Source organism: Colletotrichum aenigma, assembly GCF_013390185.1.
Source record: "Colletotrichum aenigma strain Cg56 chromosome Unknown KSG_Cg56_contig07, whole genome shotgun sequence".
NCBI lineage: Eukaryota > Fungi > Ascomycota > Sordariomycetes > Glomerellales > Glomerellaceae > Colletotrichum > Colletotrichum aenigma.
This window is the reverse complement of record NW_023500913.1, coordinates 3520962-3548639: the sequence shown is the minus strand read 5'-3', so window position 1 is coordinate 3548639 and position 27678 is coordinate 3520962. Positions and strand designations below refer to the sequence as shown.

The window sequence follows — 27678 nt, the reverse complement described above, 5'->3', positions numbered from 1 at the left end:
TGTTGGTGGTTTGCTTGTAGTGGGGGTGACAGGGTGTCAACTGCGGTGGCAAATTCTTAGAACTCTGGGCCAGTATTCTTTAAGGCTGTCTAGAAAGTAAAGACTGATTCAACGCAGCACACAAAGCTCGTGTGGGGTGACTATGATGCCGGCAAAGGCCACTAGAATGTTCAAAGCTGCAAAGCAGCCGGTGGGAGTGCATCATCAATTGCCAATGAAGGCAATAGGCGTTTGCGCAGTTGAGACAGAAGATCCGAGCGAATTCCAATTCGGGCAATCCTTGATTCCTTGGCGGCTGCCTTGCCTTAATTCAGAAGACTGATTCTTCCTGCAGCTAGAGCCAAAAACACTTTGTCCAGCGCCTGCGATCCAACGCTTTGCAAGTATTTCGCCTGATCTATGCGCCTTCGCGATCTTACTTCGGTGTCATCGAGCTCCTGAAACATGCCAAAGGGCCCAAAGGCAGCGGTTGAGATCGGAGACCAAGGCTCCTGCGAATGGATGAACTGAATCCACGATCTGCGCATCTCTTCGCCAGTCGCCTTGGCGGCTGGAGATATCGACGAGTCGAAACCGCCAAACAGGAGGATCAGATCGATCGCGTGATGCGCTCCATTCGATGGCTGCCAAGGGTTGGCCTCATCAATGAGACTCCGATACACGGGCGTCTCGGCGCGTTTACAAAGCTGAACCATCTCCTGGACAGGGAGCAAGAACTTGTAATCATTGATGAAGTCCAGCGCCCCAAGCTTGCACGAGGACGGCCTATTCGGGTAAATGTTGTACGCTTGCTTGAGCTTGTCGCGATGTTCTCCTGCGGTGTCAAACGCGCTGACAATGTCACTGACCCCCATTGACCAGATGCCATCGCGCCAGAGGACAGACTTATACACAGGTCAGTACTTAATTGGGGGTTTTGTTTCGAGCCCACTGACCTCGTTCTGAACATCACTGATCATCAGTCGGCTTGCCTCGCCTAAGCTCTCCTGCCATCCTTCAAGTGACGATTCCGTCTGAAGGAACCAAGACTGGATCTCGGATCTCTTCAATGCTTCTACAACAACTTCAGCAGGAGCTGTGCGCAAATCCAACTTGCCCAAATCGCGTAAGTGATGCTTGAGATTAGAGCGAAATGCAGCGGCCCTCTCTTGCGGTTGAGGGGGCGAAAGATGCAGAGACCCGGATGCCAGAATGCATTGATTCAACGGCGCCTTGCTCACCATGTGTGCGTGGCAGTAAACTGCTCCTGCACTCTCCCCCGCAAGAGTAACGGCTTTCTGTGCGTAACTTTCAGCGCGGCTCTTAATTGAATCACATTCAACACGGTGGCATCACTTACAGGATCGCCGCCAAAGGCAGCAACATGCCTTTGGGCCCATTGCAACGCCAGCGCTTGGTCCTTCAAAGCAAGGTTTACTGAGCTGTCATCATCTCCGAATGCAAAGATGTTGAGTCTGTACTGGATGGCGACGGCGATGATGGGTAGTCCCATGCGTACAGAGTCTTCAACAATCTTCGTCGTGTCTGTACGCCTCGTGAGTCGAGGTGCATGAGCTAAGACAAAGTAAGCGCTTACCACAAAGACCCGAGGCGGCGCTGCCGAAAGTCACGGCCTGCGAGCCACCTTCACGAAAATACGGTCAGCAAACCTACGATGATGATGCCCTCGTATCGGGTGGTCTACCGTGAATCCAGACTAGCACAGGTAACCTCTCGCCGGCAGTCGTGCCGAGTCGCGCTTTGGGTACCGTGACATCCAAGTTGAGACAACTAAACTCGTCTTCGGCTTCAACGGGAAGCACATGGTGTGGTGGTATGCGTAAGAGATGTCCAACATCGATGGGAACTTGAGGACATCGTGGTCTGATGAGATGTTGGTCAAATTGCGGGTCCCGAGTCAAGAGCCGGTTCGGCGGGAAAGGTGTGCCAACCCGAAATGCGTGCAATCCAGCTCTTGTGGCAGGCTCTCGACGGGCTCGGGGGCCGCGAATCTCGACGGAATACGGCCATATGGTATGCCCCGAAAGTGCGCAACCAACGGGCGTTCGATCCCGACGAGGGTTGCGCCGAGACTAGAGTGATTATGTCGCAGCAGAGTCATGGCCAATTCAGCAATTCAGCAATTCTGCCTTGTGCCTCGGCAGAGAGATGATTTGGTAATTGGGCGGAATATTGTTTTAAGCAACAGACTTTTGTTCGTGTTTGAAAATCCGATGTTCAAAAAAGGGTGTCAACATGGCAAACCGGCATCGAAGAAGAAATCAAGCCGAGCAATCTACCCGGTTTTATGCGTCTGAATTGCCGCTCCCGATCCCGACCCCGCATGCAAAGCCCCCAACTCCGCCTGCTCCGGTCGTCGCCGGCAGGCAATTCTGCCCTACGACGGAGCTTCCCCCACAAATCACACACGGCGACCCACGAGTTCTAGAACATCAAACGAATGAATCATTTGAACACCCTGTGGAAATGCCTATGCAAGATTGTCTTTCAAAGCGATTCAAGTAGATACACTTCTGCCAGTTAAGAGAATAAAAAAAAGTTCGTCCAAGCGCCCAACACGAAATCCAAACCGACGGTTTGGCTCACCTCCATCAGCACTTGATGCTGTTCCGAGATAACTCCAGGGCCTTCTTCGTAAGTTCTAACGCCGTTTCGATATACGCCCAGGCCGCCTCCATCTCGATGCTTCTTCCACGGCGCCTTGCCGTGCGCAAAAGTGATGATGTCTGCAGCAAAAGCTTCTGCAGAGGCTTGCTGCTTCGCGTCCAAATGCTCTCTATAGTTCTGGAACAGGAGTGCAACATCTAGCACATGGGTGGCATAGCCTTTAAAAGTGCCTTCCCAAGGGTTTGCCTCGGCCAGCTCAAAGAGGTATGAGTCGCCAGGAAAGCTGGCAGCCCACGAACGAGCCGGTGCCTGGAAGCCAATGTCTGATGCGAACCTTATGACACCTTTGAAGGCATCTTCATCGTTGGTATCTTCGCTGATTCCGTAGGCTTTCAGCAATCTAGTAGCTTTGTCGGGGTGATCCGAGAAGGATGACTCAATTGACTTCTGGAACGAAGCACCAATACTAGGCTTCCGCTGGAGTAGTCCGGCGAGGCCGAAGATGCTCGCCTGTCCATCGTTGGTTAGATAGCTTTGCACACTTCATGACTTGGTCTACGTACATCATCAGGAAGATAGCCAACAAAGATGGCCTTGCAAGGGGTGTTGTCGGGGATGGACGTTTTGGCTTCTACTGCCTCGAAAGTCGGTACGAAAGGTACCGTATCTGCATCCAGCACGGGCAAGAATTGAAGACTCTTGTCAAGTTTCTCGAGGAGCTCTTCAGGTGAAAGTCTGCTCAGAGCTTCAACTCGCTGGCTCGGAGTAAGGTCTTCGGCGCCGAGGGATTTGAGTGCTCCACGATAAGCTTCCTCGGCGGCTGAGATATCCATAGGAGGGAGTGAAGGGGGTGCACCGCTTAGCACAGCCAACTGAGATGGCGCATCATCATTCGAGTAAAGCAAACGACTAGTTGAAACTAGTAAAAGACACGTTAGATGCTTGGCTCTTCGCTGCAGCCTGTCTGCTTCAAGAAGGCGATGCCATTGGGGGTAAACTCACTTCCGCCGGCGCTCTCACCAATCACTGTAATCTTGTGAGGATCACCGCCAAAACCGGAGATGTACCTCTTGACGTATTGGAGAGCAGCTCTTTGGTCATGATGACCTTGATTGCTCTTAAAACCCTCCTTTCGAAGTTCGTCTGAAGTCAAGAATCCCGGAGCTCCCAGACGGTAGCTATGATGATGAACCGTCAATGCTGCGTCAGAAGACAGTGATGAGATCATACGTACTTGATACTGACTGCGATCAGAGGTTGGCCTTGCTTGATGGAAAGCTGAACGATCCGCTTCAAGTCGTACTGGGGCCACCAGTTTGACCCTGTGATGAAAGCACCGCCGTGGATGAAAACGATCACCGGAAGCGACTGGCCCTTGAAAGAATTTATGGGTGCAGCAATGTTCAAGTTGAGACATTCTGTCCCAGAGATACCTGGATGGTCACTGACTGGTAGGGTATTCTGAATGATGAAGTGTTCTTTATGAACGCCTTCGGGATCAGATATCACTTGCGGCCTGGTGTTCTCAGTTAGCTCCGGTGGCCTCATCCCATCAGGCTGCTGGCTCACCCACCCATGACGAATTGCACTAAGGCGTTTTCCGTCGTACTCCACAAGCTTTGCGTTGTCAAACCAGTGATTGAGGCTCGCATACTTGATACCTAAGAATTGGATCACATCTTCCGTGGAGCTTGCCTTGATATCTCCGATGAGAGGATGCTGGAAGATTGTAGTAGAAGCCATCTGATCTTCGAAGTGTGCGGTCGGATTAAGGATAAAGTCAGACTGCAAAGTTGGTTGCGGCTTAAACGATTCAGACACAAGAGTCACCCAAGTTGACGAAAGGGCTTGAGGTTCTATCCGAATTGGTGCTGTTCAGACCTTTGCATAGGTCCCTCAAACACTTTGTTTCAGCAGCAAGCACAATGTTGAAAGCGCTTGGAACTCACTCCTAGATAGCACCTGTAAAGACCGTAGCCAGGAGCTTCAGCGGGTGTTCCGGAACCTCTGGCAGCCTTCCGACCCCGCATGTTGAATTGCCGAAGAAATTCCCGGAGAAGCAACCGGACGTTACCCCACATTACCCCACATCGGAAACCCGGGCGTGCAGCTTCGCTTTACCCCCACTTCCAATCTCGGGAGCCGCCCCGGGCCGTGGTGTTCCTGCGGCCTGATCCGGTTCCCGCTATGTACCCCACATTGCCCAAATTACTTAGGCAAGTCGAACCGCAGTTACCAGTAGCGGATTGCTCTCCTTTCATCATCAAAAACTCATAATATACGCAGGATCATTTCGATCAAAGCCTCAGAAAACGAGCTGGGTTGATTTTAAGAGGGGAGTTTAGCTATTAATAGGAGCTAGGCTGCAGATTAGTATTCCCAACTGGGGTTTCAAGGTCTTCTAAGAGCACAAGATTTTGCCACTGGTTAGTGAACAGGGGAATACAACTGAAGAGCGAAGACTTGGTTCTAAGACCAAGGAATCGAGCCTTTGAGTAAGATGAAACATTTGAGCATGGTCATCAGTCTACGTCGCCAATTGCAACCAAATTAGTCGCTGAAAAGAGTCTCCAACGCTGCATCTTGTGAAAACTTGTCGACTAAGGATCAAGATTCTGTCATTTCTGCCTTTGTGCTTCATTATGGTTTTCATATGCAGTTGCCAGGTGTTCCAAAACCTTTCCCATGCGCACAGTGATGCCCCAAACCCATACCTATCCCGAGACTTGTTAGCCATGGTTCTTTTATTCAAGGAGAAATTCCACAGCTCGCGAGACTTACATCTTGCAAGAAAAGACTCCAGGTCCGAGCAAGCCCCGCCGCAAACGATCTGTTCTCCTCTGGATCATAGTCCGCCTCTTCGAGAACTTCCTTCATTGCCGTCAGCAGCTCAGTCTCCGCCCTGGTTGGTTCGATGCCATTTATAGCATCAATCTCCACCGAGTGCACCCATTTGGTGACGAACAGTCCTGTTCATAAAGCTTAGCCCAAAGCCTAAGGAAGGATCTCATCTGTATTACCGGCATCCCAAGCTGCGACTGCGTGTTCAATACTCCATCGGAACGCCGCAGTCTTGCGCATCAGCATGTGTCCCATTCTGAACGGAATCTGGAACCCCTCCAGCGTCTTCTCTACTGCGTCTAGAAGAAAACGGTCTCTTTCGAGTGGCGCTTCTGCCAAAATGGCAACCGATGTTTCAATAACTTTGGGATCCTCGGCCATCAAAGTGAGCCGGTCGAACCCTGTAGTGATGTCAAACAGTCGGATGTACGCAGCTCTGAGGATGCCATAAGATGAAAAACGTAGGGAGACAATCTCCTTGTCATCCAGGTCTTCGAGTCGGTCTTGTTGAGGCATTTGAAGTAAGTTGTAACACCTCGAAAGAGATTCTAAGCCCGTCTTCAGTAGAGATTGACCTAGAAATGACTGACTTGAGAACGCGCAGAGAGCGGATGTCTGTGAGATCTGGTAGAGCTGACGCATATGTACCATGACGGCGTGTGTGAGTATCAGCAATGAGAAATGAGAGACTCGAGTGATGTCAAGTCTGCTGCGTTTCTGGTCGTCTGATAGAACGCCTTCCACCAGGTCCCTCATGGTGCCGACCTTCTGGTGTTCATGCTTCGGCCGTAGACTTAGCCACTCGCTAGATGATTGTGCGTTCCATAGGGTTTCCTCATGGAAGCATTCAACTTCCAAATCGTTAGATGCGTTGAAGATGGGGTTGATGCCGTAGATAACCATTCTCAAAGTGCCTGCAACGTATATGCCTCCAAGCACTCGTTTCCATGATTCACGTTCAATCCAGCGTGACCACTCCATCGTGAAGAGTTTGGCTTTCTCGCTGTTGAGCTTATTGCGTGCCTGATTGTATATCTAGATGGAAAGTCAGCCTGTCACCAGGTTTCATAAAAAAAACTTGAAAATCTAACCAGGTTGTAAAATCCACTTTCATCCGTGGAAGTTGAAACCAAGTCCTGGTCACCGCTGAAGGTAGCATAAAAGGTCAAGAGAAATCTAGTTTGCGTGAACCACAGCGGGAAGTCCTTTATGACGACCTGCTGTAGATTAGTAAGTCTGCGTTGTTTCAACTCAGTCTGGAAAGAGACTTTTACCGGTTCGACCAGTATTCTAGCCAAGTCGTATAGACGACGTGCTCGACGCCGATCCAGTCGATACAGCGCGCCAATGCTGCACATGGCTAGGATCAAAGCGCTGGGAACCTTCCCAAGAGCAAGACTTTGCAAATGAAGAATGGGCAAATGGCAGTGAAAGCTTCCCATATAGCTTGCGAGAAAGTTTTGACATGTTTTGAGAGTTGGCAAGTCTTTCAACGCTCGACCCTTTGCCGCTTGGCTTGACAGCTCGTCACAGATGGAAGCATAGACATCCTTATCTATCAAAGCCGATGATGCCCTTTTGCCATATGGTAAACAACATGAAGTTTGCTGCCCCATTGTTGTACTCACTTGCTCGGGCTCGGCCATGGAGAGATCGGAGTCGCATGCTGTTGAGTTTGGAGACACTTCGTTCGCCGCCGTTCTTGTAGCAGTATCGAGGCAGTTGTTCAGGTGCACGTCATACACAGAATTGGGATCGTCTGGCAGACCAAATGCGAGCCAGCTTGGAGAGTTCAGAAACCCCAAATCTTGGGAGAAATCAAGGGTCCCATCCGGTAGAGGTAGTACTGAAGGCGGGATCGGACAAGGGAACGATGCGTCGAGGAACGATGCAGCGATGTCTTCGGTCGCGAAGCCCATAGAATCCAACGGTATTGGATCTGTTTGTTGTTCGGTACGAGACTCTGACAGAGTTGGTACTCCATGGGGTACCAGCTCGTTCTCTTCAGCCAGGTCTAGCCCAACCGTTGCGATAGTTTCGGTGTCAGTTGCGACAGTAATACTCCCGGCATCCCTTGTTGTTGGAATTGGACTCTTCTTGCGGCGCTTCTCTGGGGAAAATAGACTTTGTCTTCTTGGAGAACGGTTTTGAGAATGTAGAGGGTGTTCGTCTTCCGGCTCGCTCGATGTATCTTCCGACTGAGACTCTTCCCCCAATTGACCTCCGACTGTGATGGCGGCGGCATCTGCATGAAGTGTCCGTTCATGCCTTGTGACTAGGTCTCTGAAGAATATTGTTAGTCAAACGACACCATTGGGTAGCACCTGAGATGAGCGTACTTCCGGGCATAGCACTTATGGCAATACTGGCACGAGTAAGGCTTTTCGTTCGTGTGACTACGTTCGTGCCGGATGCAATGCTCGCTGCGCTTGAAAACCTTCGGACAGTAAGCGCATCTATGCTGTCTACTTTCACGTTGCGAGCGCTTGACCCCGGCGCTGGCATCCGGGGGCGTCGCAGGCGGGCCGGTTTCCGCGTTGGGGTTGGGTGACAGGGGTATTGCGGAAGACATCAGGATTCTGAACTTTCGCGCGGTGTCTGCAAATGTCTTCGACAAAGACGTAGGCTTACAGGCTATCGCGAAAGTGAAATGAATGAGTTGATAAGGAAACGGTAAACAGGCCAGTTTGACCCACGAGAAAGATCGGGACAACGCATCTCGCTGCGATCGCCACTCCGCCAAGACGGACGCGGGGATAGCTCGCGGGCCGCGCTACTACTGCCGGTGATCAATAATATCTTATTAACAGTGCCAGTAATGGACACTGCGGGGAAATCTGTGGAGCAGATCTCCGCCACCAGATGCGTAGCACACTCGGCATTGCAAATGCTCGTATCTAATTGGGTTTTAATTGGTCGATGTATCCATCTGATCCATGGAAGCCTGCGGCGCTTGACGATGCAGTTGCTGGGACGAAACGCTGCCACTGACTCGAAGAGATGGACGGTTGGAGGCTCAGTTTCCGTCCTACTCCGTCCCACAACGTCATCCAACAACCATGCCATCCGTATTCACCTTCACGTTTCCCAAGTAAAATCCTTCTTTTTGCGCCTGAGCCCACTCGGCTTTCAAGACTTCTGCCCGTCGCGTGTTCCGCGGGACGAACCGAGCCTTGAACGGTTTGGGCAGAGTATTGACCCCCGGCTCGTATGCATCATCTGAGAGATCTACGGGGATTTGGTTGCCACTTGGATCTAGTGCCGGCTCGATCTTGAAAGCCCAGAGGATCTTGGCAAGGGTGACAAAGAGACTATTTTCTGCCAGATGCATCCCGGGGCAAATGCGCCGGCCACCGCCGAAGTCGAAATGGTCGCGGCCTTTGGCGTCTCCTTGGGCGGCGTAGAAGCCTGCTTTCTCTGGATAAGATAAGTATCGCGACGGATCAAAGGCTTCTGGGTTGTCCCATTTATCTGAACTGTAATGGAGGACATATTGTGGAATAGCGACCACAGTATTCTTGGGGATGAAATAGTCTTTGTAGAAAATGTCCGCGGTCGTGTAATGGGGACTTCCAATGTTCGTGACAGGCCGGATGCGAAGGATTTCCTTGCCCATGGCTCGGATGTATGGCAGATCAGCCTCATCTGAGAAAGTGGGAGATCGATCGTCTCCAACAACTTTCGTGAGCTCAGCGTTTGCTGTGTCCTGGACGCCTGGATGGGCTGACAAATATAAAATTGCACTGTTGAGTGCAGATGAAGTGGTTTCTGAGCCTGCTTCGATCATTGCTAGAGGGTAATGAAAAGGTTAGCCACGCGAATCGGCCTCTTGTTCTTGATGCGGATGCGGAAGTCGTTACTTACATCCTGCCACGAAGCCAGCCTGAACATCGCTGATTCCAAGCTTCTCAAAATCTGTCTCTATGAAGTGCTTCACGAAACACTCGGGAGCTTTCTTCTGATTTACAGCAGATTTCAACTCATCCCAGTAGCGCATCCACGTCTTTTTCTGCCGGTTGTATGCCGCAATAGCGCTCGGCCTCCACCATTGTAGGCAGGATGGAATCTGGGCGAGTGGTGGGAATAAGTCGGCTACGAACCCACCGGGCTCTGCTGCCTCAGAGAAGTCTTTCAGGAGTTGGTATATCTCTCGCATATCGTCGCAATCCTGGTCATCAGTCAGTGGATATTCGGAGATTCTAATGAAGCGACTTGTCTAACCCATGCTGGAACTCGTCGACCGTATGTACTTGTCAACACGACAGAAGTCGTGTATCTACGAACATGCAAGTAAAAGCTTTCTTGATCACCGTTGCCGGTTGCAAGGTCGAAAAGCAACTGCTTCGCCTCAAAATCTTGCGACGGTTTGTAAGTATCCGATGCTTTCGGTGTCAGCAGCTTGTGAACAATGGTTCTCAGCTGCCTCCACTTTGTGCCATATGTTAGGAGAAGCAGTCGGTTTTCCCCAGAAAGGAGGTCGGATACAACCGGCATCGGCATCCTGCCTGATGTTTTCGCAGATTGCTTGTCGAATATTTCTCGAACCGCTTCAGGGCTATTGACGAAGACCCAGTTCTCCCAACCGAGCCTGATCTTGAAAAGCTCGCCATTTTCGCTGGCCCATCTCTGGAGTTGACGTTGTGGCGCCTTCCCTAGTTGATGAGTGTTACCGATTAGAGGCAATCCCCTTGGTCCGGGAACTAATTTGTAGTTTTTTGGAGGGCGAGAGTTTCGGCAGGAGATCATGCTGAATGATAAACATGCGATCAAGGGCAAGAAAACAAATAGAATAAATGCCATGGCGACAGAGTTTGGCTTTCCTGCAGCAAGGAATGTTGATGAAACTCAATCTTTTGGATGCAAAGCACCATGGCCAGTAACATTTCGGGCTTGTGCGTTTGATAAATCCAGCCTCAGTCTCATTCCAGAATACGGTCGCCCACTGCGCCTCATTCGTTACACTTCGCTCCGTCAGAACCCCCACGCAAGTAGGACGGAGTTCCGCGGCGTTTGTTCGTGTCAGAGTCCACCAGGCTTGGAGCTGTCACGATGGACGGACCCCACACCAATTGCAGAGCTCAATTGCCGGGCTGTCAGTGTGCATGTGGAGTAAGTGCCGTAACACTCCACGTGGGGTGAACTTTTCCGTCCACAGGCATTGAAACGGTTACCAATAAATTTGAAAGCACACTAAGAATTGCGCTATTTAGCTGGAAGGGAACACACGGTCTGAGCATTTGATCGTCAACTTCACTCATCACGGAACATTATGGCAGCCCAAGCTCTCGCCCCGAAGGACTTTCAAAACGCCTTTCACTGGGCAGCGAGCCAGAAGGACGGCACCATCCCGTCTTTTGCGACTCGTCCCAATGACCCTTACAAGTACCAGCCTGGTCTCGGAAACAGCTTTGAATCTGAGGCTATTCCCGGCACCATCCCACAGGGGCAGAACAGCCCCCGAAGCATCCGATATGGTCTCTACGCCGAGCAGATCACCGCATCTGCGTTTGTCGCGCCCCGACATGCAAACAAGAAGGCATGGCTTTACCGATCCAGACCTGCTGTAGCTCACCAGGGTTTCGTAAGTGCAATCTCTGCATCAATATTGGAGTTCTCTGAGTACAAGACTAACAAATTTCAGACTTCCCTGCCTGACAACAAAGACACAGAATCAACTTTCATCCCTATTAACCCACGTGTCCATATCTCACCGACCCAGTTGGCATGGAAGCCATACCCCATTCCTGAGGGTGAGGAAGTCGACTTTGTTGACGGACTCAAGACTGTTGCTGGTTCCGGTGACCCCACGCTGAGAGAAGGTCTCGCAACTCATGTTTTCCTTTGCAATAAGAGCATGTCAAAGAAGGCGTTCGTAAACTCCGACGGCGACTGGCTCATTGTGCCTCAACAGGGCGCGCTTGACATTCAGACTGAGTTCGGTCATTTGTATGTGCAGCCGGGAGAAATCTGCGTCATCCAACGTGGCCTCCGCTTCAAGGTCAAGGTCGAAGGACCCACCCGTGGATACATCCTCGAGATCTGGGGTTCCAACTGGGAACTCCCCGAGTTGGGTCCCCTCGGCGCAAACGGTCTGGCCAACGCCCGTGACTTTCTGCACCCCATCGCCGCATATGAGGTCACCAAGGACGACCCGTGGGAGACCGTCTACAAGCTGGGAGGCAAGTTCTTCAAGAGCACCCAGCGTCACTGCCCATTCGATGTTATCGCCTGGCACGGCAACTACGTTCCTTATAAGTACGACTTGACCAAGTTCGTCAACGTCGGATCTATCTCCGTCGACCACATCGACCCGTCTATCTTCTGTGTTCTTACAGCAAAGTCTCGCGACCCAACCGCGCCATTGGCGGATTTCCTCATCTTTTCCCCTCGTTGGGACGTGGCTTCCCACACTTACCGCCCCCCTTACTACCACCGAAACTGCGCTTCCGAGCTCATGGGCCTCATCTACGGAGAGTATGGTGGACGTTCCGATGAGTTCCAGCCTGGTAGCATCTCTTTTGAGTGCGGCTTCGTCCCCCACGGAGTTGCCTACGAGCAATTTGCTGCTGCGTCAAAGGAGGACCCTCCCGTCATGCAAATCTCTCATGGCTCTATTGCTTTCATGTTCGAGACCAGCAGAGCTCTCACTATTACTGACTGGGCATGGAACAGCAAAGAAAAGCATGAGCATGATCCTAAGATGTGGGATGACCTGGTGGACAACTTCTCAAACCATCACATCGAGATTCCCCAACAAAGCAACGGCCACAAGAACTGAGGTTCATGGTAATTTAAAGACATGTGTTGTAGAAACCTCCTGTATCAATCCAATTTGAAAACAGAGATACGCCGGCAGTGATATGTGCGAAATAACAATTCGATAACTTCCACAACACACAGCAAGCGATTTTCTGAGTCTACTTATGAATGCATTAGCGCAGCTTGTGATGCACCCGCTGACCGCAGAGCTTACAACACTACTTCCCGAGTATTTGGTACTGTTATGATTGGGCATTGTTTGATAATAGCTGCATGACAGGGGATTGGCCTGGCGCTGTGTCCCAGTCGACTCCGCACATTAATCATTGAAACAAGATCTGGACCTTTGGACTATAAGATTTAGACAACACTTCCAGGCTGGAAGTGAATCTGAAACAGATAAAGATCTTTCCTAAGTCGGGTCTGCAAACAACAAATAGGTGGCCACACAACATTGTCACTTTGGCGATGACAAAAAGACAAGTCATTGAGCCCCTGAAGGGATTGCATAGATTGTCTATCTCTAGGATATAAATCTACGATGAACCCAAACACACCCTGGGCTAAACAAATCAAAACGCTAATTCCGCAACATCGATAAGAGTATGCCTCCCCCACTAGCCAGTGCAGCACTGGTGGTCGCAGCGCTCCGCCTAAACCAGAATGTTAGTGATTTATGTGTGTGAAGGTTCCGCGGGGAAGCTTACGTTGCCGACAGTGGTCTTGGAGGGACCAAGAGAACGCTCGAAGCCCTTGGCTTTGCAGATCTTGTTGAGCTCTTCAGCAACACCATCGGCGAAGCAGAGGCAGGCGGAGCCGGTGCAGTATGTTAGAGTCTCAGAGCATCTTTGACCCATGACGCCAGCTGCAAGCAGCGTGAAAAGAAATTTAGTAAGCTGCATGTTGCAGAATCTGTGAAAGTATTGATGTGTGAATAAGGAGTTGCTGATGGGATGAAGAGACAGCAGGTGAAATGAGTGGAAATGTTGGGTCATTTATAAGTACGAAGCCATGAACTCATTTTACCCATTCTAGAAGCCTTCGAACAAAGAGTCCATGATAGTACGGTTGTGGATGATGCTTAATTGACGGGGCCTGGGAGTCTGGTCCCGGCGGCCGTACCGGGGAAGGATGACCCCAGAGTCCTGACTCGCAAACGATCTGAAGCAACTGCGGCAGGACTCCGTGGGGTTCCGAGACTCGTCCCAAGAGACGATCTGAGACACAAGACATCTCTTGCAGCACGCAGATCATGTTCGTCTGACCAGGTGAATATTCTGCCAAGTGCCAACCCGCGCGCATTTTCGGCCAAACTCTCTGCTTGCAGTTCACTCGACGGTTCACTCGTGAGAAAGGACGATGTCAACCCTCAAGTTCAAGCTCGGTGATTGTGCATGCGATTGAGCACAGCGCAGCAATACAGTTTCCACAGTTTTTAATGAGTGTAGTAACAATTGCAACACCGCCTGTTCGCGTCTACCTTCCCAGTTGCGCCTTTACCCCATTGCAGTTTCATATACATGGCGGTCAAGTGGTACTAAGCGAACATTTCGGTACGCCGAAATGTCCGACCACACTTGGTTCTGAATCGATATGATCTGAACCACCAGAAATAGAGTTTGCCAAGATTGCGATCTTCAGACAAGTTCAGTACTCGACACAGCTGTCGTCTATTTCATCGCCTTTCCCTAGATGCCAAGGTATTTGACTCCGCCAGTCGTCCCAGGCGCGCGGAGCTATCCGTGTGGGATGTGGGCAGCCATCAACTTGGCAATGACTCAAGACACGTGCAACACGCGCATAAGTCAGGGGGTTCAGACTCCATCAAAACTCGTAACTTGACCGCCTTATCATTACGGAACCGATGGGTTTGGAAGTCCGAAACTAGCCATCGGTCGCGTTGATACGCTTCGTGAGTGGATCGCGCGAACCTCAGCCCCAAACTTTGTTCTAAATTGATGACAACGTTGATTGTAAGTTGACCAGATCTCAAGAAAATGAACATAGTTACCCATCATAACTTGCATCCGATACCAGAGTGGTATTCGAGCCACTCTTTGAGCCACCTTTTACGGGCGTCAACGTTCTGTCTATTTGAGATCCATGTCGAAAACATAAAATATGGCAAGCGATGGTCGCGGCACCTTGGACCCCCAACTCCATTACTCTAATTGACCATCCTGGCCCTCGAATATTTCCCCGCGAGAGTCATACGGCAGTCAACAAGGTGCGCCTCCAGGCGGCAAACTGCGAAGAAAAAAAGTTAAAAGGAGGAAAGACTCCATAACTCTAATCAATCTCCTCCGTGAACTAGCACGCTGCGGTTCTTGTCCTGCGTCGAGATGGGGACATCAAGTGCAGGGTTACCCTGGAAGAAGTTGACCGGCTTCAGTCCCACCATCATCTTCTCACACGGCATGACTGGCCAATCCTCGATGCGCGGGTTATGCGTTGAGCCAAACGTATGCCAGACGACAATGTCCTCGTTGCGGACTGAAGACAGGCTTTTTTCCTTCCGCTGATTGATCCAAGACGCGATGCCCTCTCCGCCGGAGGATTGCATCGTGAACCTGCCGGCGGGAAAGAGCTCTTCATCCTGGTGACGCGTCACCCAGACGGCGTGGGAAGTATACTCGGAGCGCTTGCCGTGCCATGATTTCGGATGAGCCAGAAGCAGCTGGCTGTAGTGCGGCAGCAACTTGAAGCCGACTGGGGTGCCCGTGGTTGGGTTGGTGATTCCCTCGTTGACAATTTTGAACGTTCGGTTCGTGTTGAAATCCAGGTCGAGGCCAGTCTCTTCTTTGACGTACTCCGACTTGGTGTTGTATCCGACACCGAAGAGATTATACTCATCGGACTCTCCGGTGAATGGAATGGGCTGAGATTCTTCGACGATGAGCGAATTCTGATGACCGTCGATCGCCGGGTCGATTCGCAGACAGAAGATGTGCTGGTGGTAAGGGGCCAGAACACCAGGCGCCACAACCGTGCCCCACGGCACCTTGGCATCGATATCTATGGGGGCCGTCGACATGATTCCCGTTGCCCGAACTTCGTAAAAGATGGACCCATCCTGCTGGAAGTAGAAGAGAAAGATGTACTCGTAATTGCTGACCGTGATAATAGTCTGCAGCACAAGCACACGTGATCTCGTCACGACGGCATTCCCTGTACGGAAGTTGGTGTGCTTCCACAAGATGCCATCGTCGATCTCATGACAACAAATCACGTTGGGCATCTTGAGAGGTTCTCCGGAAGACGTGCTGAGCCATCCATCAAAGTACTTGATGTGGCCCAAACAATCGCAGCCTAGCTTGAGGTTGTTGGCATTGATTCCCGCACCGTCATTGCCCAAGTCGAAAGCTGCTTTTCTCGGGTAGGGACACCGTGGGTCGCCGTAAGGTACAAACATCTCCGAGAGGGACAGGCGATAAAACAGGCTACGACCTTCAAAGCGAACGTCGTGGAGAGTCATGCCTTCTCGGTAGTTGAAGCCAACTCTCATGGTCCATTTCTCCCATGAAATGTGATTTCCATCAATGCTGAACGAGGGCCCTTCCGGCTGAGAGACATGATAAGGCTTCGTTGTTGTTCTTCGTTCCTGAACAAAGTCCGGGTGGTACTCGCTGTCGGAATGAATCTTGCGACGGTCGAACTCTAGCTTTCCTTCATGGATCTTATCATGTTCACCAGACGGGAGCCGATATATCTTGACAACCTCGAGCGAGTTCGAGACCTCGGCACAGATATCGAGTGGATAAGCGTAGTAGTTGGCGTCGGGATTGTCTGAAAGACGCATGTAGAACCATGCCTGCGAGAGGTCAGTTTCCTTCAACTGAGATGCCTGATTCTGAGACTCACCATAGTCCATCGATCCTTCATGTCCTTCATTCCATCAGTAGCGTATGCCCAAGGCTCGACAACCACCGTCGCTCCCTCGGGAAGCTTGAGCGTCTCAATCTCTTGCTGAATCCCAGAGTCCGCCAGACACGCCGCCGCGACTTGGGCCATGAACTCGGTGTCAATGAACGAGTGTTTACCTGGAAGGGATGCCTTGGAAGTAATTGTGGCTGCATTCAGATCAACCATGACTTCATGCAACGTCTTGCCGATGTAGGTCTGAACTCTAGCCCGTCGTACTGGATGTGCCAAAGCCTTGTCGCCCGCTTGCTGGCCATCAAGGAACGCCGACATCTCCTTCTTAGGAGGCTCAGCCAGTGAGATGGCTCTAAAGAAGACCTGCTCATTCTGAACCGATCTCCGGATGATGTCGGCCGCCTGCGCGCGAGACGAAAGTCAATTCACCAGGGCTCATTCTTTTCAAGTCACCGTTCGCTGGCACACGTACAATGCTTATCTCTTCCGGATAGAGAGGATCAAGGGGATGAGGTCTGACGCTAGCCCCTCCTTGAATGCCCTGCGCGTCGCCCATGATGTTTGAGAATTGTAGATGTAGAGTCGGCGCTTTTGAATTCTGTCACAATCATGGAAGACCGAAAGCAGAAACACAGATTGCACCTGTGGTCATTCCGCGGGACTTTTAAGCCCGCAGCCTGCCGCCGAGAGGGGCATTGTGACTAAGATTTCGGCATGATAAGGCCGAGGATTCGGACAGATAGGACGCCCCCGCACGCCCGGACTACATCATCGTCCCCGAAGGGTATCTGGAGCCTTGAAAGTGGATAAGCGGACCCGGCGCCGTTCCGCTAAGGTAAGGAATTGTCGAGCAAGGAAGCCGGGTTCTCCGATAGTCGGGTCTACTCCCCGTTGAATGGAGGGAATCTGGTCGGCCACTGGTCATCGGATACGATATGGAGCTTGGTAAGGCGCGAATGACAGCCTGCTTGCTCCAACTGCCGTGAAACCCCGACTGCAACCGCTGCAAGCCGGGCTGCACGCCAAGTATTTGTCTGCGCTGTATCAAATGAGTAATGAAAGACGGTTTGGCCTTGTCGCTGTGAATTTGATTCCAATTCATTGCTCACATGATGGACTGTTTGAATATCATTACATTATGTGAGATGAGATGTCGCGAGACCGGCAGGTCCATTAACTTGTCCCCCCGAATAATCTTTTTAGCCTCCATCTAACCAAATACCCGCCATGCCTCAAGTCCCTAGGTCAAGCGCCTTGGTTCATAAACAATTTCCCGTAGTCTACATTAGCCAACTTTTACGGAATGTGAGCCGTAACCATGAGTCTTGTGCGCCATGCCAAGCTGGCAACCCTTCCGAAACCAGATGATCAAATCCTAGTTCTAAATGTAAACCAGCCACCAACTAGCAAAGATCGCCCAGCAAAGTATGAGACTCCGCCCAGGAAAAGAACAGCCACGTAGAAGCCAGAGAGAGCAGTTCCGCCCATAGACTCCAACATCTGTCCGCCGATGGGCACGGTAATCAAAAGTGAGAAACTGACGACAAAGTTCATGGTGCCTGATTGAAATATGAGTGGAATAGCTCGAGGAATGGCATAGTTCAGGGTGAATCTTACCGAGGTATCTTCCGTAGTCTTTTGGGTCACAGGTCTTTGCGATGCAAACTAAACACTGCATCAGTTTTGGGTTTTCTAAACCACTTTCGGAAACGGTCTCTTACCGGGCGTGATTGAAAGGAAAGATCCAGACCCGATACCCCATAACGCCGAAAAGGCATATAACGCTCCGATGTGCTTAGTGCCAAAGGGAACCAAAATAATCGCAGTGAAGCTAACCGTAAACAAAATCATAAAGAGGAGTACATTAAGATGACCGAGTCGATCGCCAGCCATACCTGAAACGATGCGACCGAAGCATGAACATCCGTTGAGAATGGCAATGAGGGAGAACCCAATACTGGACGGGAAGCCAGCGACGATGGCAAAGGTGGGTAGAAGACCGGTGATACCAAAGAGGACAAACTCCAGCAGAAAGAGACCCATAGTCATGAAGTCAAATGGAGGACTTTTGAACGCCGAGAAGTTCAGAGTGGCACCCTTTCCCCCGAGGGGAGCAGAGGATGAGGATGCAGTCAAATTGGGAAATGGAAGGAAGCAAATCACCCCCAACACCATGATGCCGAGGACGAGGAAGCCTGTCGCTCTCATGGTCCACTGCCATCCGAGCTTGGGAAGAAGGGAACGGAACATCATTGATAAAGTGACGCCACCGAAAGATGACCCAGACAGAGCCATGCCCATGGCAAGTCCGCGACGGCGGCTGAACAGCTTGCCGATGACGGCCATGGCAACGGTGGAAGTGAGCGCACTGCTGATGCCGCCCAAGACTCCGAGGCAGAGTATGAAGTGCCAGTACTCTGTGCACTCGCCCAGGAGGAAGAATAACGGAACAAGGGTAGCTGCGGAGATGGGCGCTAGGAGTCTCGTGCCATAGGCATCCATGAGCGGGCCGGCCTGGATGCCGAGGAGGAGACCTAGAGAGGTGAAGATGCCGCTGATCCATCCGAGATCGCGAGCTGTGTAGTCGCTCAGCTGATTCAATTGAAGATATGACTGCACCGTCCCGACGGACTGCATGAATCCTGAATGCCATCAGCAAAGAGAAAATTTTGGGGAATAAGTCGCATGCGAGATAAGGGATTGCTGCACATACCATAGCTCGGATAGAGGAACATGAACGACCCAACAACGCATACCCATGCCAGCGGGCTGGACTCTGGATCTCGTTGGCTGGAGCCGGACCGAACGCTTGGCGGAGCCCCGAGCTCAATCACCTCCGGCGGAGGAGGAGCCGATGTTGGAGCAGACGCCGGCCGCGCTTGTTCCTCAGAGTTGCCCATCTTGCTCAACGCACGCGGCACTCAGATTAAGCTCAGTCGGGAATATTTCTGGTGTCCACCATTGCCTCAGAGCGCCGCTTTACACAAGTTCTGACTTCTTATATATGGTTGCCGATAGCCCGGCCGAGAACGGCATCTGGTAAGAGTCATATGTGCATCTAGATTACGCGATCCAACCTTTGTGTCTCAAGTTGGAGAAGACATGTGGGGCACGCCTTGCACTTGACATATGTACTACGCAGTACACCTAGTGGTTAGATAGTCTAGACCCGCCTGATAACTCTATCACAATCTTTGTTGGGTTACTCCACGTCCGATTGACGGAGATGGTTGGAGTAAGGTGTGATTTGGCTGCAGTTGCACCGGGGGGAAAGCCAGCTAAATGGGGAAGGTTTGGGCGGGGAACTATGCCCGCGGCGACTTGTCATGACACGTGGGACCGGGTGACCGGGTAGATATCAACAAAGAACCGGAAGTCGCAACTGAAGACAACACGCGGTGTGCAAAATATGCATGTGCTCCTGTGGTATAGTCACAGATTGTAAAATATTTACAGGTAAGAAGCCTCAACCAGGAAACCGACGGTGAACTTGGAGTGGCGGAGGATGGCGGGCCACATGATGGTATCGTAGGACTACGGCATGTTAGAGAAGCATCCCGAACTTTGAGACAACTGAATACTTACGTCTGAGGGGCTGTGGATGTAAGGGCTGGAGGTGTCCATGGGCTCATCGCAGACATAGGCAGCGGCTGCACACAACTGTCAGTACTACCTCTCGCACACACTACTGCATGTCGGCGAAACTTACGGAAGCCGTTGGAGCGGGCGCTAGCGTGGTCGGAGCATCCGTAGCCGCAGGCGTCGCTGGTCGGCGTGCTGCCGGTGTACTGGGTAGCGACGAGGCGGACGTAGGAGGTCAGGGAAGAGTCGACGTAGTCGGTGTAGACGGAGACCTTGCCGGAGGGGGAGTAGCCGGCCATATCCTGGTTGACGACGGCGAGGACGGTCTTTCCGGCGGACTTGTAGTTGGCGAAGACGGCCTGCGATCCGAGGAGACCGCCCTCCTCTCCGGCGTAGAAGTGGAACTCGAGGGTGTTCTGGGGCTTGAAGCCGGCGTTGGCGAGGACGCGCAGGGCCTCGAGGATGACGACAACACCGGAGCCGTTGTCGTCGGCACCGGGGCCACGGGCGGTGGAGGAACCGCCGGTGGAATCGAAGTGGGCACTGACAATCACTGCGCTTTGTTAGCATGAAAGATCTGATGCTGGCATCATTGAAGCAGCGTACCAATGTCAGAGCTGGTTCCGGGGATCTTGGCGATGATGGAAGGCTGGCTGAAGGAGTGGGTGAACTGCGACACCGTGATGGCGGAGTTGGCCGCGGCGACGGACTTGACCTGGTTGAACAACCAGGTGGCCGCCTGAGTGCCGTAGGAAGAACGGTAGTAGCGGTTGTAGAAGCTGCGAGTGTGTATTAGTATCACTGGGAGGACATCATGAGGACTCGAACACTTACTCGGTCAACGTCTTGAGCCAAGTCTGGGGGTTGGTGTTGGAGACCGAGGAGATCAGGGAGTTGGCCTCGGTGATGTGGGTCAGGGTCGTAGGGTAGGTAGACTGTCTCGTGGCCAGCTCGGCCTCGGGCGGGGTGGAGAGAGCAGAGAGAACCTCGGGATCCTTGATGAAAGTCAGTAACCTGTCAGAAATGGCTACATTGAAGGCCTCTTACGGTGATATCGGTGATATCAATGAAGCCAATGTGCTTGTTGACGTAGTTCTCGATCTTCTGCTCGTCGGTGACCCAGGTGCCGGGGTCGGTCTCGGACGTCTTGATCAGGCGGAGCGCAGGGTCAATCGCGATCTTGTCGGTGGCCGGGGAAGCCAGCGCGAGCCTCGAAGAGGCCGCGAGAATGGCGAGGGCGGAGTTCAGATGCATTGTCCTGGTGTTGAAGGGCGCGTCCGGGATGTGATGGCAGATGCAGGCAGAGGCGACGACAGCGAGAGCAACTCTTCCAAGCCATGAAGAAAGGCTGGGCGGCGACAGCGCCCCTTTAAGAATACAAAATGCCCTCACGAGACTGCCGCGCGACCTGGCGTCATTGTCTTCGGGATGTGGAGGATCGTTCTGCAGGGCGGCTGGACCCGTTGCCCCAAACAGGCATCTCAACCAGCTGCGGTCCCCTCCGCCATTGCGCTCTATATTGGCCCCGACGAGCAAAGAGGCAGTTCGTTCATATTGCCCTCGGAGCAATGGCTAGCATGCGGCAGGAGATTTAAGCTTATCATGATCGCCAAGCCCGACTGAGCTTAGGGAGCTGCCAAACCCAGCTAGGCCCGGCTATTCGATGCTACCCTGCCCGGTAGTCCCGCAACCCCAACCGGGCAACTTGGCGATGCCATTGGGCGTTGCTGGGGCCGATGTGGTAAGTGTAATGTCGCTGAGCACGATATTTGTTCTTGGCAAAGTCCACTGGTCGGACCAGCGCGGTCACTCTCTGCTCTTTGTCCCAGCCAGCTTCCTCTTCGCTGTTGTGAATGGGCTTCTTTCCCACCAAGCGGTCAATTGAATTGAATGTCGTTGAGATGTTTTTGGAAATGTTTCGACAGACTTTCGTCGCTTCCTCCGTAGTCTTTTCAAACTGGGAATCTGTCACGGTCTTTCCAGTCCTTCAGCTCTATTGCCAAGACAATACTTCTCCGCCGTTTGACGAGGGTTTTATCTCCTACCATTTGAGCTCAGCTAGATCCATTTTGTGGGGGCTTACGCCACTGGGAGAAAAAAAACCATTTACCTATGCTTCAAGCTATGCCTGCCAAGCATCGTTGCTGCTGTCTGATTTTTGTTAGTGCTTAGGGTCAGCTTGGGGCTAGCTACGGTAACATGATCTTGCCAGGGGTGGTCGATGGGTTGTTGCCTCAAATGTTGACTACGTAGGCGGACCAGACACAACCAGGGCCGACGATGGCGACTCGCACACCGAAGCTGGGTGGAAGGCGGGGAACCAGAGGTCGGTTGGTAGTCTTGAAGCCATTGACGGATGTTTGAGGGTGTTATTAGTGTGGCGGTAGGTATTCTGAGGCAAACACGTTTGTGTATTCCTTTTAATCAAGATTGAACGTAGACTTGAGTTTTGTTCGCTGAGTACTTTCTTTGAATATTGTGCTGAAGCATACTCTGATTGGCTCACCATGTAATGCCAATTAAAACACTGCAACAATAACGGAATTCGATGCGATGATCGGTATTGAATTGCCATATTTTGCATTGTCCCTGCTGCGTCGCAGTTGGCGATCCATGGCGATTGGTCCCGCCCCACGGCTCAAACAAGTCGATTAAATGTTTCCCAGTCCTATGTTCGCCACCCCCGTCCGCCGCCAGTATTAAGTGGCGAACCAAATCACTTCGTTGAGCGGGCGCAATGACTTGAATTATTTTGCAATTCGCGTAAGCTTGTAAGTTTGGTCCCTCTTTAGAAGATTGTCTCTTAGTACCTGTTTGATTCTAGAAAAGAATTTATTCGTTTGTCTTCGAGCATGACGGGGCTTGTCATATTCACCGTATTCGCAACCATCTTCCCTTCTAAAATACGTAAGGGCCAGCATCGTACTTGCAAGTGTACTTGTATCGGCTGTAGATAAAGAGGGAAATTGGCGGGAATGGAGGCATGAGGGCGCAAGGCCCTATCTCGGTTCCTCCCTTTCCCACAATCTTGTCTTCGAGTTTTCCACGCTTGCTTCGGCCCTCTTCAAAGCAGGTCCGGCGGCAGTGTTTATCCCACTCTGGTGAGAAGAGTTTTGGCTTGCATGTTTGCGCAATCAATTCTGAACAGTGTAAGGGCGTGATGGTGACATCTTACTTTTGAATGTTTGTTTGGAGAGCATAGCGCATGGTGCTATAGCGGCAAAGAACGACATTTGAGGGGTGCTGCGATTGCCCCCTTTCATGATATTTGGAAGGATTCTAGTTGTCTTCCGTATCAAAATGGCTGCTGCCGTCACTTTCGCCATAATAATCCTCGGAATCTATTCTCGGGTTGCTTCGAATGCCCCAAGACCTTGATAGCCAGTTTGATATCGAGTCTGCAATGGTGTTCTTTGGCCTCAGTAGCCTCTGCAATGTCATGAATGTGTCTTCCAATATAGTTATACCACAGTGCTACCATAGCGCTTCCTCGGCTTAGACACGAAGCGCGCGGAGAGTTCACTATCCTACGTGACGTCTGCATTTGGAGCTTTTTACACAATATGCCTCGTAAAAAGGCCCGGTATTAGGGTCTTTATTCAATTTTAGTTGTTGACTACCAAACATTTAACATTGAACGCATGGCTTGGATGCTTTTTAGGGGCGTATTCCCTCTTCACGGCACGAGTGGCTTAAAATACAGCTTTTGCTTAACGTATGACGCGGGAAATGTGCCGATCTTCTGCATCAGACGTCCCAAATTCATAAACTCAACCCCTAATACGGGGTCAATGACTTGAACACGTCTTATCCTATAAACAGAACATGACTTAGCCCGACTACTGATACTATTTGCGTCTTAATCAAAGTGCCGGTAACATTGGGGTTATGGCTTGGATGGAGACCTTGGGTTTCTCGTAAAAGCCAAGGGTACTCAGCGCGGTCTCAACTGTACGCGGACTTAAGACGCAGTTGTTCAACCCGGTCGGTCGTCAATGGAAAGCCAAATATACTATTTTTTGCTGGCTATCAGATGTGCATACTCAGCTGCGCGGAGCTGTATGTTGTGTCATCAATGCAGATCGTACGTGTATTACAACCTTCCCATCAGAATCATCAACGCCACACTGAATGCCGGGCAGACGGCCCCTGAACAACCATATCTCGCATCTTATACCTGACTGAAGCTAGGTATCACTACTATCAAAGCTCATCCCCAACCTACCTGCAAATGGGCGCATCCCCCTAATTACTCACCAAAGCCCGACTCTCCAAGTCACGCGTCTAATCATCCCTAAGCCAGGTCACGCCTCCCGCAACGACCTGATAAATCGCCCCATTGGGCGACATCTGCGTCGGCGCCACATTATTATTATACCTCCCCCCAGCCCCCGCCCGGATCCGCCAGACAACCTCTCCGGTCCGGAAGTCAATCGCCGTGAAGTACCACACATACAGCCCCCGGCCCGCGAGCTCTTCGTCCTGCGTGTAGGAGTACACGAGTCCATTCGCCGTCGACAGGCTCAGCACGCTCGTCGACCGCACATTCAGCGTCCAGCGCACCGCGCAGCTCCCGTCCGCAGCGACGTCCACGCGCATGATCCCCGGCGCCAGCGGCGCGAAGTCGTTGAACGCCCCGTTGACGTCCCCCGCCGCGCCGAGGTCCTGCAGCTCCGGCGCGCCGTGGTTGTTGTTCACGAGCACGCTGTACGTCGACCCGTCAAAGTAGCCAACCATTGCGTTCTCGTTGGCGCTGCCGTTGGGCTGGAACAGCGAGACCGCGCAGACCAACGGCGCCTGGCCGTCTGCGAGGCCATCTGCGCTGGCATCGACTTGGCGGTATATCAGCAGGTTGACTTGCACGTCGGCGTTGTCGGTGATGGCGACGTATTTGTCTCCGATGAGGGCCGGTGTCGATCCGGAGCCTTGAGAGAAGCCGCCGGGCTTGGGAGCGCTGCCAGCGTCATAGGTTGTATTCCACACAGCCTTGATGTGCCCGTCGATTGCATCCGCGCGGAAGGCGAACATGTGGCCGACGATGCTTCGTGCGTCATCGGATGCGAGAGGTCCGGTGTTGAGGTAAACTGTTCTTCCGCTTATGGCGATCGAGTTTTCGATTCGTTGGCCGTCGATGGCGATGGTGTGGACTATTCCGTTGGGGGTGACGTACCCGAGACGTGAGGAGTCTTCGGCGGTGCCGGTGGCCATGAGAGCGACTGATGTGAACCATATGTTCTCATCCCCATCGAGATAGCTGCTCACGACACCATGGCCTCGAGGTAGGATGGCGGTGAGGTCAATGTCTCGGATCTGGTTGAACGTCGTGAAGTTTGTCCCATCAACACGCTCGACTTGGAAAATGTGTCTCTCCATCGTCGGCAGAATGACCATGTCTCCGGAAACTGCGGCGTACGGGGAGAGCAGGGTCTGGCCTTCAGGGGCCCAGGATCCCAGCATATCCATGGAGTCCGGGTCAAACGCAGCGATGCAAAAGTAGGGCTCCGCGGCATCGGTGCAGACGGAACGCGCCGTGAGGCGGTTGTCGCTGTGCCAGTACTGGGCAGAAACGGCAACAGAGCGACTGGAGACGTTTGGCGATGTGCCGAGGGGGCCGTTCCGGTCGTTGGTTCTGGTGTTGCCGCCGTCCTGGTGAAACCCAAAGACGTCTGGGATGTAACGAGTCTTCTTTGGGAGAGCTTGAATTTGAGCAGGAGCTCCGATGAAGAACTCGGCGGTGACGTTCTGGCTTTCGAGGACGACTCCGACGTCTTCCAATGGTGATGGCGAAGCCTGAGTCTATTAGATTATATTCCCAGTACCACTTGTAGCAGGAAACACACATGAGAGACTTACAAATTGGCCGTTGACGGAATGCAGATATGACGCCGAGGCTAGAAGGGCAATATTGAATCTGGTAGAGACACTCATCATGAAGTTTTGTAACTAAGACTGCGAGCTTGAAGACCAGTGTTTGTGTTCCATAATCGATACATCCTGAAACGTCTCTTTATAGACGATTCCTCCTGAGTGCTTTTTTACAGCCACGGGGCCGAGTAACGCAGCTTCCACGGAAGAAATGAGCCTTGGAATCTTGGCATCGTTACGCTTGAGCCAATTTCTTGATGGTTCAATTTCCGCGCCGCGAGCTTCCAGGCGGGAAACTAAGCCACTCGCCTCGCATTCGTATCTAAAGAGTGTCGGGTGCTCGATTATCTTCTTCTAGATGCGGTATTCGATCGTCGCCTTGCCAGATGTCCAGATTCCTAGTACTGATTGTCCTGAATTGCTCGCTCACGCGACTGTTAACCGGTCCCCGAAACGGGTTGTTGAACATGCCGTCGACCCGAACACCTCGTCTGAGATCGGCCTCTCACGTCTTGCCACAGGAAATGGCCGAGCTGTCAGTACTGACCGACGCACGAGGAGGGTGCTTGCAAACTGCAGATGTCCTGGGACAAAGTCCTACGGGGTTGCCCCTCCAAGTCCTGCCGGATCTCGGCATCCCCCGCTGCAGGGGTACGGCCGTCTCACCAACACCAATCTTTCCAACTGCGGCTCAACCAGTGCTCCCGACCTTCCTTTTTGAGACCGGCTTGTTGGACTACTGCTCAGCTTCACCCGACTCTGACGTTTATACATATACAGGCTTGGCACGTTGGACTCTCATCGTTGTCGTTGTCGTTCACTATCTCGGAACCGCCAATGAAGAAGTAACCGTGGCGCACTCTTATCCAGCGTACATCCGCCTCAAGGCCGTCATCTCGGCGCTGCGGCATTTTGACGGGGAGAAGCCCGCGCCGGCGACGCCTGATGAGATCTTCACGATCACGGGGAGAGATGGGAAGAGGGAGATGAAGGTCCATGTTTGTGAGTTCTTGTTGTGGTGCTTCCTTCCAGTCCCAGGACATGAGACGCAAGGGCGAAAGAAAGAGAGAGAGATGGAGGGACGACTAACATTTTCTCATCTCGTTGCAACAGACTGCCCTCAAAACCCAGTCACGCCCACCCCGGTCCTGATAACCTGGAACGGCGGCGCCTTCGTCTTCTCCGCGCACGGCGCCGACGACGCCTTCTGCCGGCACGTCGCGGCACACACCCCCTTCACGGTGCTCGACGCAAGCTACGCCCTCGCGCCGGAGGCCCCCTTCCCGGCCGCGGTGCACGACGCGCAGGACGCGGTGGCGCGCGTACTCTCCCGCCCGGGGGCGTACGACGCGGCGCGGGTGGTGCTGTGCGGGTTCAGCTCGGGGGCCAACCTGGCGCTGGCGGCGTCGCAAAGTGCAGCCGTGCGGGGCGTGGTGGCGTTCTACCCGCCGACGGAGATGTGCACGCACCCGGCGGAGAAGCGGCTGCTCGACGGGAGCTTGGAGGAGGTGCCGGCGGTGCGGAGGGCGGTGATGGGAATGTTCCGGGAGGCGTATCTGAGCGGCGGGGAGGCGGAGGCCGGGGATGTGCGGGCTAGTGTTGACGCGGCGGCGGAGGGGGTGTTTCCGGGGGATGTGGTTGTTATCACGGCGGAGAGGGATCGGCTTGCGGCGGAGTCGGAGAGGTTTGCGGCGGGGGATTGGAGGGGGAGGGAGGAGGGTTGTTGTGAAGAGGTGTGAAGGGGTGGGGCATGCGTTTGATAAGACGGAGGGAGAGGAGGAGGGGAGGGCGAGGGGGGAGGCGTATAGGGTTGTTGTTGAGTACTTGAGAGGGTTGGTTGGTGAGAGGGAGGAGGGAGGGTGCTGAAGACGTTGGTTTCGTCTCTGCTTGTAAGTGCAACAACGTAACAAGCGTGACGATATTGTGCATGTTAGAGAGATTCTGGTGGCATGCTCCCTTCAAGGGGTTAGTAGAGCGGTCTGCACACTTGTGGCTCAGCAATCACAAATGCGCACCCGCTCTCAGATCATGGAAGCCAAGGCTGGAATAGCAAACCTTTACGGGGAAGGACTTTGCCTTGCACCGTTCTTACGTTTGAAGTTCTCGCCTGATTTTCGCAAATTTTGTCTTGCACCAGCTCGGCATCAT

General features: G+C 52.5%; 8 protein-coding genes across 8 annotated transcripts; 1 reads left to right on the top strand and 7 right to left on the bottom strand.

The window, feature by feature from the left end:
• Positions 1–305: 305 nt before the first annotated feature.
• LIP1-0 (Lipase 1) lies at positions 306–4350 on the bottom strand (the record flags this gene model as incomplete). The annotated part of the gene is made up of 9 exons (XM_037326467.1): positions 306–884; positions 936–1277; positions 1340–1524; positions 1577–1613; positions 2587–3117; positions 3171–3526; positions 3610–3785; positions 3842–4123; positions 4181–4350. The coding sequence occupies 9 exons, from the start codon at positions 4348–4350 to the stop codon at positions 306–308; spliced, it is 2658 nt and encodes an 885-aa protein (XP_037174896.1).
• Positions 4351–8494: 4144 nt separating this feature from the next.
• On the bottom strand, positions 8495–10194 carry patI-0 (Cytochrome P450 monooxygenase patI; the record flags this gene model as incomplete). The annotated part of the gene is made up of 3 exons (XM_037326466.1): positions 8495–9237; positions 9313–9616; positions 9733–10194. 3 exons carry the CDS (start codon positions 10192–10194, stop codon positions 8495–8497), a joined length of 1509 nt encoding a protein of 502 aa, XP_037175483.1.
• A 523-nt stretch (positions 10195–10717) lies between these two features.
• hgd (Homogentisate 1,2-dioxygenase) lies at positions 10718–12226 on the top strand (the record flags this gene model as incomplete). The annotated part of the gene is made up of 2 exons (XM_037326465.1): positions 10718–11029; positions 11090–12226. The coding sequence occupies 2 exons, from the start codon at positions 10718–10720 to the stop codon at positions 12224–12226; spliced, it is 1449 nt and encodes a 482-aa protein (XP_037175482.1).
• Positions 12227–12824: 598 nt separating this feature from the next.
• Positions 12825–13064, bottom strand: CGCA056_v011217 (uncharacterized protein; the record flags this gene model as incomplete). Its single annotated transcript, XM_037326464.1, has 2 exons — positions 12825–12860; positions 12915–13064. The coding sequence occupies 2 exons, from the start codon at positions 13062–13064 to the stop codon at positions 12825–12827; spliced, it is 186 nt and encodes a 61-aa protein (XP_037175487.1).
• A 1436-nt stretch (positions 13065–14500) lies between these two features.
• Positions 14501–16639, bottom strand: AO-I-0 (Copper amine oxidase 1; the record flags this gene model as incomplete). The annotated part of the gene is made up of 3 exons (XM_037326463.1): positions 14501–16018; positions 16069–16485; positions 16556–16639. 3 exons carry the CDS (start codon positions 16637–16639, stop codon positions 14501–14503), a joined length of 2019 nt encoding a protein of 672 aa, XP_037175486.1.
• Positions 16640–17451: 812 nt separating this feature from the next.
• Positions 17452–18983, bottom strand: apdF-2 (Aspyridones efflux protein apdF; the record flags this gene model as incomplete). The annotated part of the gene is made up of 4 exons (XM_037326462.1): positions 17452–17642; positions 17701–17748; positions 17805–18725; positions 18797–18983. 4 exons carry the CDS (start codon positions 18981–18983, stop codon positions 17452–17454), a joined length of 1347 nt encoding a protein of 448 aa, XP_037175485.1.
• Positions 18984–19533: 550 nt separating this feature from the next.
• On the bottom strand, positions 19534–20919 carry LAP1-0 (Leucine aminopeptidase 1; the record flags this gene model as incomplete). The annotated part of the gene is made up of 6 exons (XM_037326461.1): positions 19534–19617; positions 19669–19733; positions 19793–20218; positions 20272–20444; positions 20500–20660; positions 20713–20919. 6 exons carry the CDS (start codon positions 20917–20919, stop codon positions 19534–19536), a joined length of 1116 nt encoding a protein of 371 aa, XP_037175484.1.
• Positions 20920–23949: 3030 nt separating this feature from the next.
• CGCA056_v011213 (Uncharacterized protein) lies at positions 23950–25593 on the bottom strand (the record flags this gene model as incomplete). Its single annotated transcript, XM_037326460.1, has 2 exons — positions 23950–25455; positions 25519–25593. 2 exons carry the CDS (start codon positions 25591–25593, stop codon positions 23950–23952), a joined length of 1581 nt encoding a protein of 526 aa, XP_037175111.1.
• Between the last annotated feature and the right edge of the window lie 2085 nt (positions 25594–27678).